The 16,673-nt window shown below is 56.9% G+C and overlaps 1 protein-coding gene across 2 annotated transcripts in view; it reads right to left on the bottom strand.

Annotated features, from left to right (window-relative positions):
• Window positions 1–16,673, bottom strand: part of SPNS2 (SPNS lysolipid transporter 2, sphingosine-1-phosphate) — a 42,232-nt gene that overhangs the window by 2,076 nt on the left and 23,483 nt on the right. For both annotated transcript variants that reach the window (XM_082605008.1, XM_082605007.1), the window contains 10 exons: window positions 10,944–11,080; window positions 5,594–5,745; window positions 5,302–5,368; window positions 3,842–3,984; window positions 3,381–3,533; window positions 3,073–3,262; window positions 2,677–2,742; window positions 834–932; window positions 581–744; window positions 97–143 (listed from right to left, as the gene is read on the bottom strand). In XM_082605008.1, the coding sequence (XP_082461134.1) occupies window positions 101–143; window positions 581–744; window positions 834–932; window positions 2,677–2,742; window positions 3,073–3,262; window positions 3,381–3,533; window positions 3,842–3,984; window positions 5,302–5,368; window positions 5,594–5,745; window positions 10,944–11,063 (1,197 nt within the window). In that variant the 5' untranslated portion in view covers window positions 11,064–11,080 and the 3' untranslated portion in view covers window positions 97–100. The remainder of the gene's footprint in view (window positions 1–96; window positions 144–580; window positions 745–833; window positions 933–2,676; window positions 2,743–3,072; window positions 3,263–3,380; window positions 3,534–3,841; window positions 3,985–5,301; window positions 5,369–5,593; window positions 5,746–10,943; window positions 11,081–16,673) is intronic.

Genomic DNA, 16,673 nt, shown 5'->3' on the forward strand with positions numbered 1-16,673 from the left:
ACCCTTCCACGGCGAGCTGAGTGCTCCCCCTCCACTAACCCTGCCTCTTCCCTCCTGCAGGGAGTCTCACCCCCAGCCCCCCTGTCCCACACTCACTGCCTCAGACTTTCACAGATGCATGCGGCATCACCAGCTGGTTCACCCTGGGGGAGAGACGGGCGGGGGTCAAGGTGGCAGATCAGCGGGGGCCTGGCCCGGGCACTGCTCTGGCGCATCGCATCGCGGGGGCCGGCGGACCGGATGTGCTGGGCAGGGACCTCGTCAGCCCCAGGGGGAGGTGGGAGAGCCCAGGAGTGGGGAGAGGAGAGACGGAGAGAGAGAGGAGTAAAGAGGAGAAAGAAGTCAGAAAATGAGAGGGAAAAAGAAGGGGCGGAGCCCCAACCCTGAAAACCATTCATTCCGAAGACAAACCCGCCTAGAGCCACCACAAGAGCCCCGGGGCCACCATGGGCTCCCTCTCGTGATGGAGGCAGCATCTGGAGGGCGGGAAGGCCTGGAGGCGGGGACCTCGTCAGCCAGATGACACCCCCCGCCCCGCTTCCGCCTGTCCCAGCAGGCCCACCCTCACCCCCCCACTCACTGCTGCTCAGCCTTGGCGCGGTCGCCGAGGAAGAAGAGCGCGGTGGCCAGGAAGAACATGCCGCCCAGGACCACGACGAAAGGGCAGAGCATGAGGGCGTAGCCCAGGCTCAGGAACTCCCAGAGCGGGGAGTCCTTGGTGCTCTGGCGGATCAGGTCGGAGATCTGGGGGACGAGGGGAGGGGGTGGAGGTTAGGGCGGGGCCACCTCCCAAAGCCCTGCGCCCCAGCCGCCCCCCCGCCCCCAGTACTCACAAAGCCGATGAGGTAGGGGCTTCCGGCGTCCCCCAGCAGGTGGGAGGTGAAGCTCTGCAGGGCAACAGCGGTGGCCCGTCTGGTGGGGATGACCACACACTGTGCAAGAGGCGGCAGGTCAGAGGCCAGCGGAGTCGGCTGTGCCCACCTGGCCCCATCCCAGGGGTCACGGCACTTCTGAAGCTCCCATGGCCTCAGACTCACTCCTGCCCTGGAGTCGTGTTGCTCTCCTGGGCCCTCACCCCCTCCTCCCCAGCTCCTGAGAGCAGGCTGCCTTAGCGTGTGCACGTGGCCCTTGGCGGGGAGCCAAGTGCACCGGTCCCAGGGAAACCGACACCCCGGGGCACAGGGATCGCAGGTGGCAACCTGGCCTCAGTCTTGCCCTCACCTCCCCACAAGCTAAAGGTCCATCTTGGTTTCACCTCCGTGGGGACCTGCCAGGGCCTGGGCTGGCTGGGATGGGTGATGGTGGTGAAGCAGGACCCTGCCTAGAAGAGCCTCCACTTTTACCCCCAGCACGGACTGCCAGAGCTGCTGGGCCCCCGGAACCTCCGCCAGACCAAGCAGGCCCTGACCCACAGGGGCTGCAGCTCCAAAGCTGGGCGGACTAAGGTCAGACGGGCTGGTGGCAGAGGAGCAGGGGGCGGGCAGCAGCCACCTCAGCGGGTGCCCTGGACAGCCCCCTGCCCCCGAGCTCAGCTTCCTCATCTAGTCAGAGCCCCAGCCTTTGTGGACAGTCTGAGAGCAGCTAGTGCCCACCGGGCACCCAGTTACTGGGGGGGAGGGGAGACCTGGATTGCGTGGCCCCATTTCCAAGAATAATTAGTCACTTGGCTGTGACACTTAATAAAATGGGACATGATTTCCCTGGGGCCCAAACCCTGTCAGCATCTGGGGCTGCCCCTGGGGCTGGGGGCAGAGGATGGGGTCCTGCCTACTGCCAAGGGCACTTGATTCAGGCAAGCTCACTCCAACCTTCACTCCCACATGTGCAGTGACCCCCACCTGGCACTGAGCTGAGTCAGACCTCCCGCCCATCACACCTTAGCCAGGGACTGGGTGAGGGGGGTGGGTGTTGGAGAGAGACCACCCCCGGCGAAGCACAGATACAGGGAAGCTCGGGCGGGGCCAGGCAGGCTTCCTGGAGGGGAGCTAGCAGGGGCCCAATGCCCAGGCAGACTGATCTAGGCTGACCCACATTCTGGCACCAAACCCCAAGTGCCCTGAAGGTGGCCCCATGAGGAGTCCTTCCTTCCCCTGGCCCCAGGGCCCACCCTGGCACCCCCTCCACCACCCCTGCCCCAGACTGCCGCTTGTTCTCGAGGCCACAGCCCCCTCCTGCTTCCTCCCAGGCTGCTCCCGTCCCGCCCAAGGACACAAGCCCCTGCCGCCGCTCAGATGGCTCTTTGTCCCTGGCCGCCTGGTCTGGAGCCCATTGTTGGCCCCGTGAAGACGGTCTCTGTCTGCCCAACCCAGCCACGGGCACTCGGGCAGGCGCGCCTGGAACCCGGGCTGAGCCGGGAGGGCAGAGTCCACGGGAGCTCAGACCCTGGGGGTGGAGCGCTGGCAGACAGCACCACTCCAGTGCCAGCCTGGCACTGCCAGCCTCCCGGCCACAAACCTGAGCCTCCAGACATCGCCCTCGGCACCCAGTCCCCACATCCTGCCCTTCTGCCTGCTCAGCTCTGATTCCAGGCCCTGCCCCGATGCAGACCCCCAAATCTCTGATCCCCTCTCCCCTCACAAGCCCGGCGCGCTCTCCCACCCCTTCACCCACCCTCCCCATCTGCCCCGAGAGGTCGAGAGGCCCCAGTCAGCACGAGGCCACCTTGGCCTGCCTCACCATGAGGATGTCCGCAGTGATGGCCCAGTTAGAAAACAGCAGCGTCTCCCCTACAAAGATGCAGATCTGCCCGGGAGAGACCAGAGCAACCATCAGGGGGCGCTCTACCCGCCACTGGCCCCAGGCTGCTCCCTGCACCCTGGCTGCTGGCCGGGAGCCCCCAGAAGCCTCTCCCCGGCTCCTGGCGGTCAGGCACACGGGGAATTTGTGGATTATCTACAGGCTTCAAGCCAGGCCCACCGCCCTGGACAGAGCAGGGGGAGACTGAGGACTGGAGCCTCGCCCTGGGGGAGCCTCCCCGTGGCGGGGGGTCCTACCCCCCCGCCCCAAGTCAGACTGCATTTCCTCTTCCAGAGCCCAGCTCCCCCACCACCCTGGCACTCCCACCGCACTCACATAGGCCCCCACGATGCTGCTCTTGGCCGCCACGAAGATGAGGCAGATGAAGATGGCGGAGCCCAGCATACCCACAGCGCACACCAGCGGATCAGCCCGCTGGGTCCGCAGGCGGCACCAGCGTGTGGCTCCTGCGCCCGTGACCACCCCGAGAAAACCCGTAAAGCAGGTGATGGCCCCAAAGATGAGGCTGTGGAGACAGAGGACGGTGCGGCACGGGTTAGGGGGCAGGGCCGGGGTAGAGGGGCCGGCGGCCTCCCTCACCCCGCCGCCATCCCCACCCGCCCACTGAGCCCGCCTGGCCGCACCTGTCCTTGGCCGCACAGGGCGGGCTGCTGCACGTCTCCGCCGCCTTCTGCACAACTTGGGCGCGGTGCAGGTAGAGCGGGATCCACATGCCCAGGGCCCCTGTGGCGAAGGACACGGCCGACGTGGCCAGGGAGGAGAAGACGTAGCTGCGGCTGGGGAGAGGCCGGGGCAGCAACACTGAGCGGGGGCCAGCATCCCCGCAGCTGGCAGGGTCAGGCCCAGGAGGCAGGCTTTCCTCCCTCACTCCTTCCCCCAGGGACAGAAGGCCTCAAATGCCTTGCCTACGGGCTCTGGGGGTGAGGGGGCTCTGGCTTCAGGGATCATAACCACTAGTGGCCCCAGCACTGTGGACAGGGAGTCTGGCCGAGCAGGCTGCGTGGGCCAGCCTGCAAGTTGGGGCCCTCTCATTTCAGCGCCCCTCCCTCCCTCTTCCCACCGGACCCCTCCCAGCAGCACTCACTTGCGGATCAGGGCCTTCATGTCTCGGAGCCATGACGTCCGGGCCTTGAGCTGGCCCCCGAGCTGGTCAGCGTGGCCTCTCTTAGTGGCCGGGACCAGGACGAGGATGAGCGTTCCTGTGATCATGCCCAGGATGGGGGACACCTGGTGGGTCAGGGCGCACCAAGTTAGGACACCAGGGCCCAGGCGTCTTTGTCTCTGCTGCACCTGGAAGGGGGAGCAGGCCAGCCACGCCTTCTCTGGGCCCCGGGCTCCTCCTCTGGGCTAGTATCTGCCCAGCCTTCCTGACTGGGCAAAGCCACTGGGGGTGAGGCTAGCATATGGGGCTTGGGGGCTCAAAACGGGCTGTGCCGACCAGGGGAAGGAGGGGAGAGAGGACTGAAAGTGACAGGGAGGGAGGGATGGTCAGATGGATGGAGGAGGGGGGACAGATGGCTGAATAGTCAGGTGGATGGATGGGCGGGCGGACGGACGGATGGATGGTTGGATGGATAGATTGCTGGGTGGATGAATGAACACATGGAAGGAAAGGAGGATGGATGTGTGGATGGGTTATGGGTGACGAGTGATGGATGATGGGTGATCAATGGAACAGAAGGAAGACAGGTGGGCGGGCAGACATGGAATGATGACTGGGAGGAGAGTTCCTGGGGACTCTTGCCCCCCTCCCCGGGTCTGGGAAGGTTTCCCAGGCCAACTCCTCACCCTGGTGGGGGTGGGGCACTGAGAAGGGACTGGCTGCGCATGAAGCTTCCAGCTAATATATCAGGTAGCTTATCCCGTGTGCGTTCCAGGAGAAGAGAGGCTCAGGAGCCCCTTTGGGTCTTCCCTGCATCCTGCCCAGTGTCGAGAACAGAATCTCCAAGCCCCCAGGCCTCTCTCCAGATGGAAAGGGCACATCTTGGGAGTCTGGATTCCAATATACCAGTTCCTCCACCAGCTCCTGAGAACAGGGAACTCTGTACCCACCCCCACCAGGCCTGGGAGCCCATGGTCTGGGGAGTTCCTCTCCATTTGCCGCCCCCCCCATCAAAAAATTCCACGGAGGCTGCTTCCTTCCTGCTTTTGAGGAAAAAACACTTTGTCTTAAGCTTCCTCTCCTTCACAAGACTGGGGATCTCTGTTTCCTCTGATTGCACTGTCCTGGGGCCTTGGCAGACTTGTGCCGAATCCTCCTGCAGGACAGGAAGTGGCTCCAGACCCCGGGGCCCTCACACAGAGGTCTCGTCTCAGCCCCACCCCAGCACAGGGCCACAGCAGGAAGTGCCACCGTGAACGTGGAATTTCCTTCGTCCTCACAGACTGGGGCTCCTGAGTGGGGCGAGTCTGGCACCCTTCACACCTCCAAGTGAACTGATGGAGAAGAGCCCAGGCCCGCGAGGTGGGAAGCCTGGCGGCTGAGGCTCTGTCCCTGAATCTCTGGGTGACCCTGGGCAATGGCTGGTCTGGGGGTGTCCTTACCCGCAAGGCCCAGTGCCAGTCTCCGGCCGCCTGCTTCACGCTGGAGCCGGTGATGTAGCCCAGGCCGCTGCAGAGAGGACGGGACGGTCAGGCAGGGATGGGCAGGGCATCGGGGCAGGGGATATGCTCACCAGTCTAGGAGGCCCCCGCCCCCTCCCGCCGCCCCAGCCAGCCTGGGAGCTGGTCCAGGCGCTTCTCAAGGCTGCCTGCCCACGTATTTAGGTCACAGAGGGCCAAACTCCAGGGAGAGGGAGTGGTCAGAAATCCGAAGGGACCTGGCCCGGATCCTCACCTGCCCAGAGGGATGGCGAAGTAGAAGACAGACAGCATGAGCGTGCGCGTGTTCTTGGTGAAGAGGTCGCCGATGATGGTGGGCGCGATGGTGGAGTAGCTGGCCTCACCGATGCCCACCAGCCCGCGGGACAGGACCAGCAGCCAGAAGTGCTGTGGGGGAGGGCGGAGAGCGCTGGGGGGCCCGCCTGCTCCCCTGCCTGCGCATCCCTGCTCCCCGCTTTGCTCCCTACCGGGCGGCAGGGCCCAGGAGACAGGAGAGAGGGTGGAGCCCAACCCCTGCCTCAGCAACGACTACACCCCAGGCTACACCCCAGGCCACTCGGGGCCTCAGTTCCTGCCTCTGAATAGTGGGTCGGACTGGGTCTAGCTGGCCCCGTGCTGGGATGGAGCTGGACTTTCAGGGGCTGAGAGTTGTAGGTTTGGCGGGGGACGTAAGCCTGTGTCTCCACTGCCACCCCGACCCATTGGGAGACTTCCTCCCTGGGTTCTGGCCCCATCTTGGGAGCCTCAAGCTGCCCCTACTCTGTGTCCCACCCCCTGACCAGGCAGCTGGGCCGACCCTGGCAGCACTGAGGACCCAGTGGAAATGGGGGGTGGGCAGGGCAGCCCAGTGGGCTCAGTGCCCCTCCCCCATACACACATCAAAGAGCAAAGCCCAGCTATGCTGGGAAGGGTGGGGCCATGCCAGCTGCCAGTGGTTCTACCCCTTTGATGTGGACCCAGCCCCTCCATCCCCCCAGCTGCCCAGGGCCTGAGCACCAAGCCTGGTCATTTTTCCCCGGCCCCACCCCGACCACCCATCCGGCCAGCACTGCCCACATCCAGCCCTCCTCTGGGTCTCCCTGTTTCTGCACATCTCTTTCCCGGCCCTCTCTCTGTGTCGCTGGTCCTGCCCATCCATCTCTGCGCCTCTCGTTTCCATAGTTCATTCGCTCTCTCATCCTCCATCTCTGAGTCTTCCTTCTCCTGGCCCCTTGCCTGTGCTTCTTTCCCTGAGAAGCATCAGCCCACAGCCTTTACCTATTTTTCTGTTGGGTTCTTTGTCTTTCTTGTATTGGTTTCTGTTAGCGTTTTATATATCATGGGAATTGACATTTATTAGATAGGTCACAAATATTTTCCATCATCTTTCTTTCCACTTTGTTTATGGGGAGTCTCATCGTACAGAAGCTTTATTTTGTGTTGTTCAATTTGATGCGGTCCAAGCTGTTGATTTTCCCTTAATGGCTTCTGGCTTTCACATCTTGCTCAAGAAGGCTAGTCCATCCCAGAATGATACAAAATATTCGTTTATCTTTTATGTTTGTTATATTTTAGAAAGAGAAAGAGAATGGGAGTGATTTCCTTATTCTCCTTCGTACAAGAGCAGGCAGATAAGACCTCTTTGACAAGGGATCTGATAGATTCCCCACTCCTCCCCCAGGAACTGGCTATCTTGTGCATTTGTCACGACTTCCTCTTTACCTTTGCCTGCACATACACGTACCAAGGAACAACATTTAGTGTCCCCTGTGTGCTCTCAAAAAATAAACATAAAAAGACAATCCCTGGGACTTCCCTGCTGGTCCGGTGGTTGAGAATCCACCTTCCAGTGCAGGGGACGCGGGTTCGGTCCCTGGTTGGGGGACTGGGAGCCCACATGCCGCAACTACTGAGCACGTGAGCCACAACCAGAGAGCAGCCCACGTGCCGCAACGAAGATTGTGCGTGCCGCAACTAAGACCTGACACAGCCAAAAGTAAAATAAATAAATAAGTATTTTTTTTTAAAAAAGACCATTCCATGTGTCTTGTCCCACAACTTGATTTTTTTCCCTCATCTTTTGGAAACCCATTTCATCTGGTTAATATAGATCTAGTTCATTCATTTGCTGCTAAGAAGCTCATAGTATGAATACACCCCATTCTATCTGGGCGTCCCCCAAGTCGAGGTCATTTAGTTTCTCTTTTTTTTTTCTATTACAAAACTTGCAGCAAACATCCTTATGTGTACCTGTCACTTTGTGTCCACGAGCTGGAGTTTCTCCCTTAGGCATATACCCCCAAGTAGAAGGCTGGGCTGTGGGGTGTACACAGAATTTTACAAAATCCTGCCCCACTTTGCTCTCCAAAGAGGCTCTACCAATTTACACTCCCACTGGTAGCTTGAATAACACGTGGTATTGTCAGCCTTTTTAATTGCCGGCAACCTGATGGGTGTGAAATGGTAACTCACTGTTGTTTTAATTTGCAGGGCCCTGATTACTCAAGAAGCCGAGAACCGTCTCTTCCTACACATGTTGCCTTTTGGGGGATCTTCCCCTGGAGATGCCTGTCACTATCCTTTGCCCACTTTTTCTACCGGGTTGTTTGTCTTTTTCTTGTTGAATTATAGTTCTAGACTTTTATGGTTTGCTTTTTACTTTACTTTCACCTAGCTGGGATTTATTTTGAAGTATGGTTAGAAATACAGACCATCCTTTATCTTCCATCCAGATGGAGAGTCAATACTCCCAAAACTATTTATTTGAGATGCAACTTTCATCCTTCACTCAATTCCCATAGAAAGGACGACTCTGTTTCCTTGATCTCTTAGTTTACCCCTCTGCTGTTTTCATTAGAATAGCCATGTTTTGATAACTGATAGGACAAGAGCCCTTTCATTGTTGTTTTCACAATGTTCTTGGCTGTTCCTGGGCACTTTCTCTGCCAGATTTACTTCAGAATCACATTGCCAAGGTCCACCAAAAACCCCCATGGCACTCGGATTGTGACTGCAACGAACTCATAGATTAACTGGGGATGATCCGTCTGTTTCGCTCTCTGCCTCTGCTCATCTTCTCTCCCCATCTCTCCCTTCCTTCCACACACCCAGGGTGGGGCCCAGCCTTGACATCGTGGTCCTGTACTCACTGGTCAATCCCAGAAGCAGCCCCAGAGGTCAGATGATGAGAAGCCTGGTCAGGGGCAGAACAAGACCCAGAGGGGGTCCAGAAGCTTCTTCTGGTCCAGTCCCCATTTTTGACTGTGGCCATCAGGCTCTACCTGACGTTCTAGGCCTGGGTTGTTTTTTTGTTTTTTTTTTAATTTATTTTTGGCTGCATTGGGTCTTTGTTGCTGCACACGGGCTTTCTCTAGTTGCGGCTAGCAGGGGCTACTCTTCATTGTGGTGTGCGGGCTTCTCATTGTGGTGGCTTCTCTTGTTGCAGAGCACGGGCGCTAGGTGCACGGGCTTCAGTAGTTGTGGCTCGCAGGCTCAGTAGTTGTGGCTCGTGGGCTCTAGAGCGCAGGCTCAGTAGTTGTGGCGCACAGGCTTAGTTGCTCCGTGGCATGTGGGATCTTCCCGGACCAGGGCTCGAACCTGTGTCCCCTGCATTGGCAGGCAGATTCTTAACCACTACGCCACCAGGGAAGTCCTAGGCCTGGAGCTTATTACCTGGCCTGACCCTTCTCTATGAAGCTGCCCCATGAAGCAAACTTGTATCCCCCAAACCTGCCAGTTCTCTCTGCCCTCACCTGCAACCTCCTCTAGATCAGTGTAAATCTGACTCACCACTGCCCTTCTTCAGACTCTTCCAGGGTCCAGCACTTCCCTCAGGAGAAAGCTCAGGCCTTCCAACCTGGCATTCAAGGCTCTCCATGACCTGGTCCCTGCCTTCCTTTCCAGCCAAAGCACTCTCCTCCTCAATCTATTAACACACTCCACCATTTCTGCCTCCATGGGGCTGCTCCCTCTGCCTGTGCTATCTTCACCAAAAGGCCTAACCTCCCTGTCTTGCCTGCCCAGCTCAACTGCCACCTCCTCCAGGAAGTCTTCCCTGACCACATGGATGTCAGAGACTGCTCTCTCTTCAGTGAGGACTTTCAGCATTTTGCTTATCTTGAAGGCTCTGAACATGGGAGCTCCTGTCACATCTTCCCATCCCCAGGCCTGGGTGCTCCCAAGGCCAGGGTCTCCTCCTTTGTCCCCTAGGCTGAACGCTCCCTGAAGGCAAATCCTGGTCTTCTCCCCCTCTTTTTTTTTTTTTTTAAAGATTTAACTTTATTTATTTTGGGCTGCTTTGGGTCTTCATTGCTGCGTGCAGGCTTTCTCTAGTTGCGGCAAGCAGGAGCTACTCTTCATTATGGTGCGCGGGTTTCTCATTGTGGTGGTTTCTCTTGTTGCGGAGCACGGGCTCTAGGTGCACAGATTTCATAGTTGCAGCACGCGGGCTCTAGAGCTCAGGCTCAGTAGTTGTGGCGCATGGGCTCAGTAGTTGCGGCATGCGGGCTCTAAAGTACAGGCTCAGTAGTTGCGGCACATGGCCTTAGTTGCTCCACGGCATGTGGGATCTTCCTGGACCAGGGCTCGAACCTGTGTCCCCTGCATTGGCAGGCGGATTCTCATCCACTGCGCCACCAGGGAAGTCCCTCCCCTTCTTCCTCTATCTCCCTCTATAGTAGCCATCATGTGATTGTCTGTCCTTTGCTTGAAGACCCCTAGTGACGGGACACTCACTACCTCTCAGAACAACATATCTCCTCATTGGAAGAAAGAACAGAAATAATGATTTGTTGAAACCTGCCATGGGTCAGGGTCTGGACATTCATGAGTTCAATTATTTCTCACAACCACCCTTCATACTAAGAAGTATTATCCCCAATTAAAGATGAGGAAACTGAGACTCAGAGAAGTTAAGTTTCTCCAGATCACAAAGCTGAGTGGACAACAGAATTGGGAAATTCAAATCCAGAACTGTGGGAGCCAAGTAAGAAACATCTTCCTTCCTGGGAATTCCCTGGAAGTCCAGTGGTTAGGACTCCACACTCTCATTGCTGAGGGCCTAGGTTCAATCCCTGGTTGGGGAACTAACATCCCACAAGCTGCACATTGTGGCCAAAAAAAACAAGAAAGAAAGATCTTCCTTACACTGATCTAATGTTTGTCTCCCTAGGACTTTGACCCAGGGAGTTGGCTGATGGTCGGACAAAGAGCAAACTGTGTGAGGCCTAGAGAAGGGTAGTGATGTATCTAGGGTCGCACAGCAAGATGATGGCAGAGCCAGAACTAGAACCCAAGGGTCCTGACTCCTTGGCCAGACTTGCCCCCCGATCCTTGCATCCTCTCCGAATCAGAAGCAGCTCAGAGAGAGTCAGGATGCCATACAGGGCTGTGAGTCCCTCAGTTCAAGGCCAGCACGGGGAAAGCCCAATCGGTAGGGCCAGTGTATAGAAGTACCCAAAGACCCCCCTCATCCCACCATACTTGGACCCAATGGGCTGGAACCCCAGTCTAGACTAGGTCAGTCAGACTTGCCACCCACTGGAGGAACCAGGACACACGGACGGGATGAGCAGGAATGCCGGGTGGAAAGCCCGGGCAGGTCTTACCTGCTGCGGGATGAAGGAGCTGGAGAACGTGACGGCCGACCAGAAGAAAATCCCACAGCTGAGGATCACTTTCCTGTTGAAGCGGTCACCCAGGTAGCCAAAGATGGGGGCAGCCACCATGAAGCTGCAGATGAACACTGCGTGGGGAGAGGAGAGCCGCAGGTGTGGCACACGGGTCTCATGGCTGAGCCCGCCCGCCCAGACCACCCAGCGAGAGGCCAAGTGCCTGCTGAGGAAGCAGCCGCTGCCTGAGAGGGGCAACCTCGGCCAGACCTGGGCCCTGGGGAGGCGGGACAGGCCTCTGGGTTAGGAGACTCCACGACCCCATCCTCTTCAACGCCCAGGGGCAGGTGAGCCCTTCGGGTACTTTTTAAAAGAGTAAAGATTATTCGCTGAACATTTTCTACTTGTCAGGGGCTGTGCTAGGGGCTGACCACACAGCATCTTGTGTATCTTTCCGACCCCCATCCCACCTCACAGATGGGGAGACACTCAGAGAGAAGTGACTTGCCTAAGGCCCCACCGGTAGTAAATGTCCCAGTGGGGATTTGACCCCCTGTCTGACTCCAGAGCCAGTGTCCCTTATACTTTGCCATGCTACTCTCCTTCTTATACTTGAAAAAGAGGTTCAGAGAGGGAAAGGGACCTACCCAAGGTCACACAGCAAATTGTGACAGAACTGGACCTGGAAACCCCAGTCTCATACCTGCCAGATCACACAGCCACCCTCACTCCCAGCAGACTGCAGAGACTTTCCTGACATTTGGAAACATTGTCATTCATTTGTTCATTCATTCATTCATTCACTCATTCATTCATCCATCCTTTCATCCATTCAACAAAGACCAAAATTCCTAGACTCTTGGAGTTTTCATTCTAGTGAGAAACAATGAAATAAAAAATATAGTATGTCAAGGGGTGACACATGCTAAGGAGGGAAAAAGGGCAGAAACAGGAGATAGGAAAAGTGTGTGAGAAAAAGAAAACAGATGTTACAATTTTAAATAGAAAGGTCAGAGGTGACATTTCAGCAAAGGCCTGGAGGAGATGAGGAGACAAATCATGCAAATATTGGGTTGAGAACAGCAAGTGCAAAGGCCCTGGGGCAGGAATGTGCTTAGCATATTTGTGGAACAACAAATAGACCAGAGTGGCTGGAGCAGAGGGACCCTGGGGCAAAGGCCAGATGGGGTAGGGCCTTGTGGTTCACTGTGGTGACTGTGGCTTCTACGGGTGAGAAAGGAAAACACCAGAGGATGCTGAGCAGAGGAGTGATGTGACCTGGTTTTGTTCTTCCAGAACAATAGAGCAGCAGAGTCTTTAGAGGACCCTGTGGGGATGGCACTACCAGTATGGGAGGGGACTTCGAGGTCCCAGGGGGGATAAAGAGTCCAGCAACGCAGGGTAGTTGCTAGGTCATGCAGTGAGGCAGCCCCTGATTCCTCCTCCTGGAAGGCAATCCCACAGCTGACGGGCAGATGGCCAGACAAAGGCCGGGTGGGCAGATAAGGTGGCCGGCCAAGCTAAACATTCACAGGGTCTGGCTGTTCCCTCACAGACCTGAGCCCCTAGGAGAAGAGACAGAGGGAGGGGAGGAAGGAGGCAAGGAGGGGAGAGCAGGCTGGGCTGGTGCAGCGTGACCATCCCTCACTTATCCCAGGGAGCAGGACGGTGAGCGTGTATGGGTGTGGGGGGCAATCTCTTAATCCCAACTGCGTGATTGGGGCCTCGGGCAGAATCAGCAGAGAGGTGCACAAATCTGGGCACCAGAGACGCAGTGCCTGGTCTTGAGTTCAGCTCTATTCCTTCCCAGCTGGGTGACCTTGGGAAGGTCACAACCTCTCTGTCGCTCAATTCAGTGGTGTGCTGATAAATGTTTAGCAACTGGCTCTCCAAAAATGAGGCAGGGGGCGGGAGCCCTGATGTGTAGTGTTTGCCCCTTTTCATGGTGCAAATACTCCCACCATGGCCTGATTTCAAGCTACCAATGTGATGTCACTAATCAGAGTTGGGAAGAGAGATGCAGTCACAGAGTTGTACATAGAGTATTTCTACCACCTAGATCCAACAGACATAAATAACCTTAAGAAAGTAAATAGTGAAAGGTAGCAAAATAATTAGGGGGTGATGAATTCTGAGTGTTTATTACCTTTGGGTTTTTTTTTTAATAGCTCTTTGGAGTATAATTATACAAAGTATAATTGTATAATTGCTTCACAATACTGTGTTTCTGTTGCACAGCAAAGCGAATCGGCCATGTGCATACACATGTCCCCATATCCCCTCCCTCTTGAGTCTCCCTCCCACCTTCCCTATCCCACCCCTCTAGGTCATTGCGAAGCACCAAGCCGATCTCCCTGTACTATGCTGTGATTTAATTGTAAGTTTATATAATTTAGTTTGTAATAACGGTTGTGCTTAACAACCAGCTCACACAATTCCTGAAAATTTAACAATCAACTCCCATGAACCTAAGCCACCTCCAGCGCGCCAACTTCTTCATCTGTAAAATGAAGATAAAAATAGCAACTCCCTGCTTGCTCTGAGCCCTGGACGAGATAATGTGTAAGGTGCTTAATGCCAGGCCCTGCCCATGCCCAGAGTGGGTCAGCCTTGGTCAACACTGGGCCCTTGTTTAGATCAGTCAAGGTAGAAATTATTTCCTCTTATCTAGAAAAAGAATTTTTCCTGCTGGGTCTGTCTCCCAGGACCTGCCTGAGATCAGACCAGGATATGGGCTGGAAAGAGATTTCAGTCTCATCAGGACTTACACATGTTAGGGGAGAAGGAAGAATTGTTCCCTCTATGCCTGTCTGTATTAGGTAAGGAGTGGGAAGAATCAGAATAGGAGTTGCCCCCCTGTCTGGCCAAGGAGCAGACCCTGTCCATGGGTTGCCCAGCTTAAAGAGTTAAAATGCCAGGGAACCAGCAAGGAGGGCCAAATCCTACCAAGACAATGAAGGGAGGCTTCATAGAAGCAGTGATGGCGGAGCAGGGCACTGAAGGCTGCATAGGAGTTCACCGTGATGATACTACTTAAAATCAAGTATACTAAAATATAAATTACAAATCTTATAAGACTGTATAATGGTTAATGAGGCATAATGCTTATTGTTAATAATAATTGCAGTTACCGTTCATGGAGCATTTACTACAGGCAAGGCCCAGGGATGTGCCCTGGACATAAGCACAGATGATCTCATTTGATTCTCCCTATTATCTTCATCTTACAGAGGACACAGTAGAGGCTAAAAGGAGTGACATCACACAGCTCGTGTGGGGCTAAGAGTCCTTGCTCTAAATCACACCACAGGCGGCCAGGCTGGGAAGGCGGAAGATCCCAGCTGATGTTCCAAAGGTCACAGAAGGTTCAGGGTGTGTCGGGGACAGCAGGAAGACGCATGAGGCTGCGGGCTGGGAAGGTGATCGAGGGAGGAAGCAGTGGGAGATGAGAGCACTGAGGGAGATGGGGCCCTAACCCTAGTGCCCGGTTTGGTGTTAGTTAGAGGGCAGTAGAGATCCACAGCACACGGTTCTCCCCCTTCAAGGAGGAGCACTGGCCAAGCCCCCACTGGGTGGGTGCAGAGGGGCTGAAGGAGGTGAGCCAGGCCTCAGCCAGACCTCAGCCATCCTGGTCCATCCCTATCCTCCTGTCCACAGCAGAAGCGGAAGGCAGCCCCCCCTAGTGCTTTCCCCGCTGGCTTTCTGCCTGCTCTTCTGGGTGGGCAGAGGCACCTGGGACTTCAGATGGACTCCTGCTGGGGTAGCCACACCCCATCCCCACCCCTGTCCTGCCAAAGGTCACCAAGTGCCAATCTGAGTTTTACCGTCTGTCCCATTGTACAGCTGGGGCCACTGGAAGGTGGAAGAACTTGCCCAAGATGACACAGCAACCCTCCCGACCCTGGACTCTCTTGTCTCTCAGGGCCTTTCCCTTGGGGACAAGGGAATCCAAGGTCAGCAGGGAGACACAATCCATCTTTCCAGCCCTCACTTCTGCTCTGGGGAGCCAAGAGAAAGGGCCTCTCCCGGCCCTCAGGGTTGTCACAGGCCAGCAGAGAGGGCTGAACACAACTAGGTAGGGCCTGGAGGGAAAAAAATTCCTGGCAGAAGGAACAGCACAGGGGCTTCCCTGGTGGCGTGGTGGTTAAGAATCCACCTGCCAATGCAGGGGACACAGGTTCGAGCCCTGGTCCGGGAAGATCCCACATGCCGCAGAACAACTAAGCCCGTGCACCACAACTACTGAGCCTGTGCTCTAGAGCCCGTGAGCCACAACTACTGAAGCCCACATGCCGCAACTACTGAAGCCCGCGTGCCTAGAGCCCGTGCTCCGCAACAAGAGAAGCCACCGCAATGAGAAGCCCGTGCACCGCAACGAAGAGTAGCCACCACTCGCCGCAAGAAAGCCAGCGCACAGCAACGAAGACCCAATGCAGCCAAATAATTAATTAATTAATTAAAAAAAAAAAAAAAAGAAGCAGCAGCAACAGCACAGGCAAAGGCCTGGACAGGCGACCCACGTCCCAGATGGGGGCGCAGACCCTTCTCCAGCCAGCAGGAAGCTCTGCTGGAAATAAAGACCAGCCCGGCCTAGAAGCTTCCTGGGCTCAGCACCCACAACCCCACAGTCTTTGTCTGGTTGAGGAGAGCTTTCTGGGCAGACTGGCTGCCCCACCCCTGGTCTCAGCAGGGCCAGCTTTCCCGGCACGAGGACATCCTGTGGTCGGGGTGTGGGGAAGCCCTCCGTCAGCTCACGTGTGCTGAGCCCACAGGTCTGGGACAATGGAGCCGCGGGCAGGGAGCCAGGGCAGGGGGCAGGGCCCCGGAGGGCCGAGTGGGAGGAGTCAGAGCCCCTGGCTCACCCGGAGAAGCTGGGGCTGAGCCTCACTCCCTCCTCTGCAAGATGGGTGATGCGCTCCTCCTCACAGGGCCGGCAGGGGGTCATCCAGGAGACAGGGCTTGGGCAGCATCCCTGAGGCGCCACCCACCTCTCATGGTGCTGGCTGAAGGCCTGCTCCCGTGGGCCTGCCGAGGAGGCCAGCACCCAAAGCTTGAAACGACTCCCACTGAGAGTTCTGCGCCCCTGCAGGCAGCCCCCAGACCACCTGCACTGCGAACCCACGGAGCTGCTGAGAAGGCAGCCCTGGAGCAGAAGCGGGTGAGGTCTGCACTGGGGGAGCCCTGAGCCCCCAGACTGTGGCCTTGGAGCCCATGTCCAGCCCCACCTCAGCCTGGGCTGAACCAGGGCTATTTTTACAAAGTCCGGATCCGGCCAACTTGTTTTTTGGAGGAGACTCGCCATCCTCCACATCCTGTGGGCAGGGAGGGTGCTCGGGCAGGCGTGGGGTGGGTGGGGTCAGGCTCTGCCACAGGCCGGCAGGATGATGGGGAGGACCCAGAACAGCCGGCCCCATCGGTACCTGGAAGCCCACCAGACTCAGAGCCCCTACGGGAAGAATGGGAACTGCTCCACCTTCAAACTCCGCTCAGAATATAAACCCTAGGTTGGCCACTGAGGCCTCAGGGAGGGAGGTTCTCGGGCCTCCCTTCTAACAGGAGGGTCCTGCGGGGAGAGCCACCGGGGCCGCCCAGCTCTGCCTTCAGAACCTGAGTCTCTGTCGAAGCGGGAGGATATTGCCAGGCTGGCCACAGTGAGGAGGGAGCAAGGCCAGAAGGAGACTCAGCCCCAAAGCACAGGCGCTGTCTGGTTTCAGTCTGAGCTGGCTC

The sequence above is a fragment of the Mesoplodon mirus genome, assembly GCF_964341445.2.
Source record: "Mesoplodon mirus genome assembly, chromosome: 18".
In the NCBI taxonomy this organism is placed as follows: domain Eukaryota; kingdom Metazoa; phylum Chordata; class Mammalia; order Artiodactyla; family Ziphiidae; genus Mesoplodon; species Mesoplodon mirus.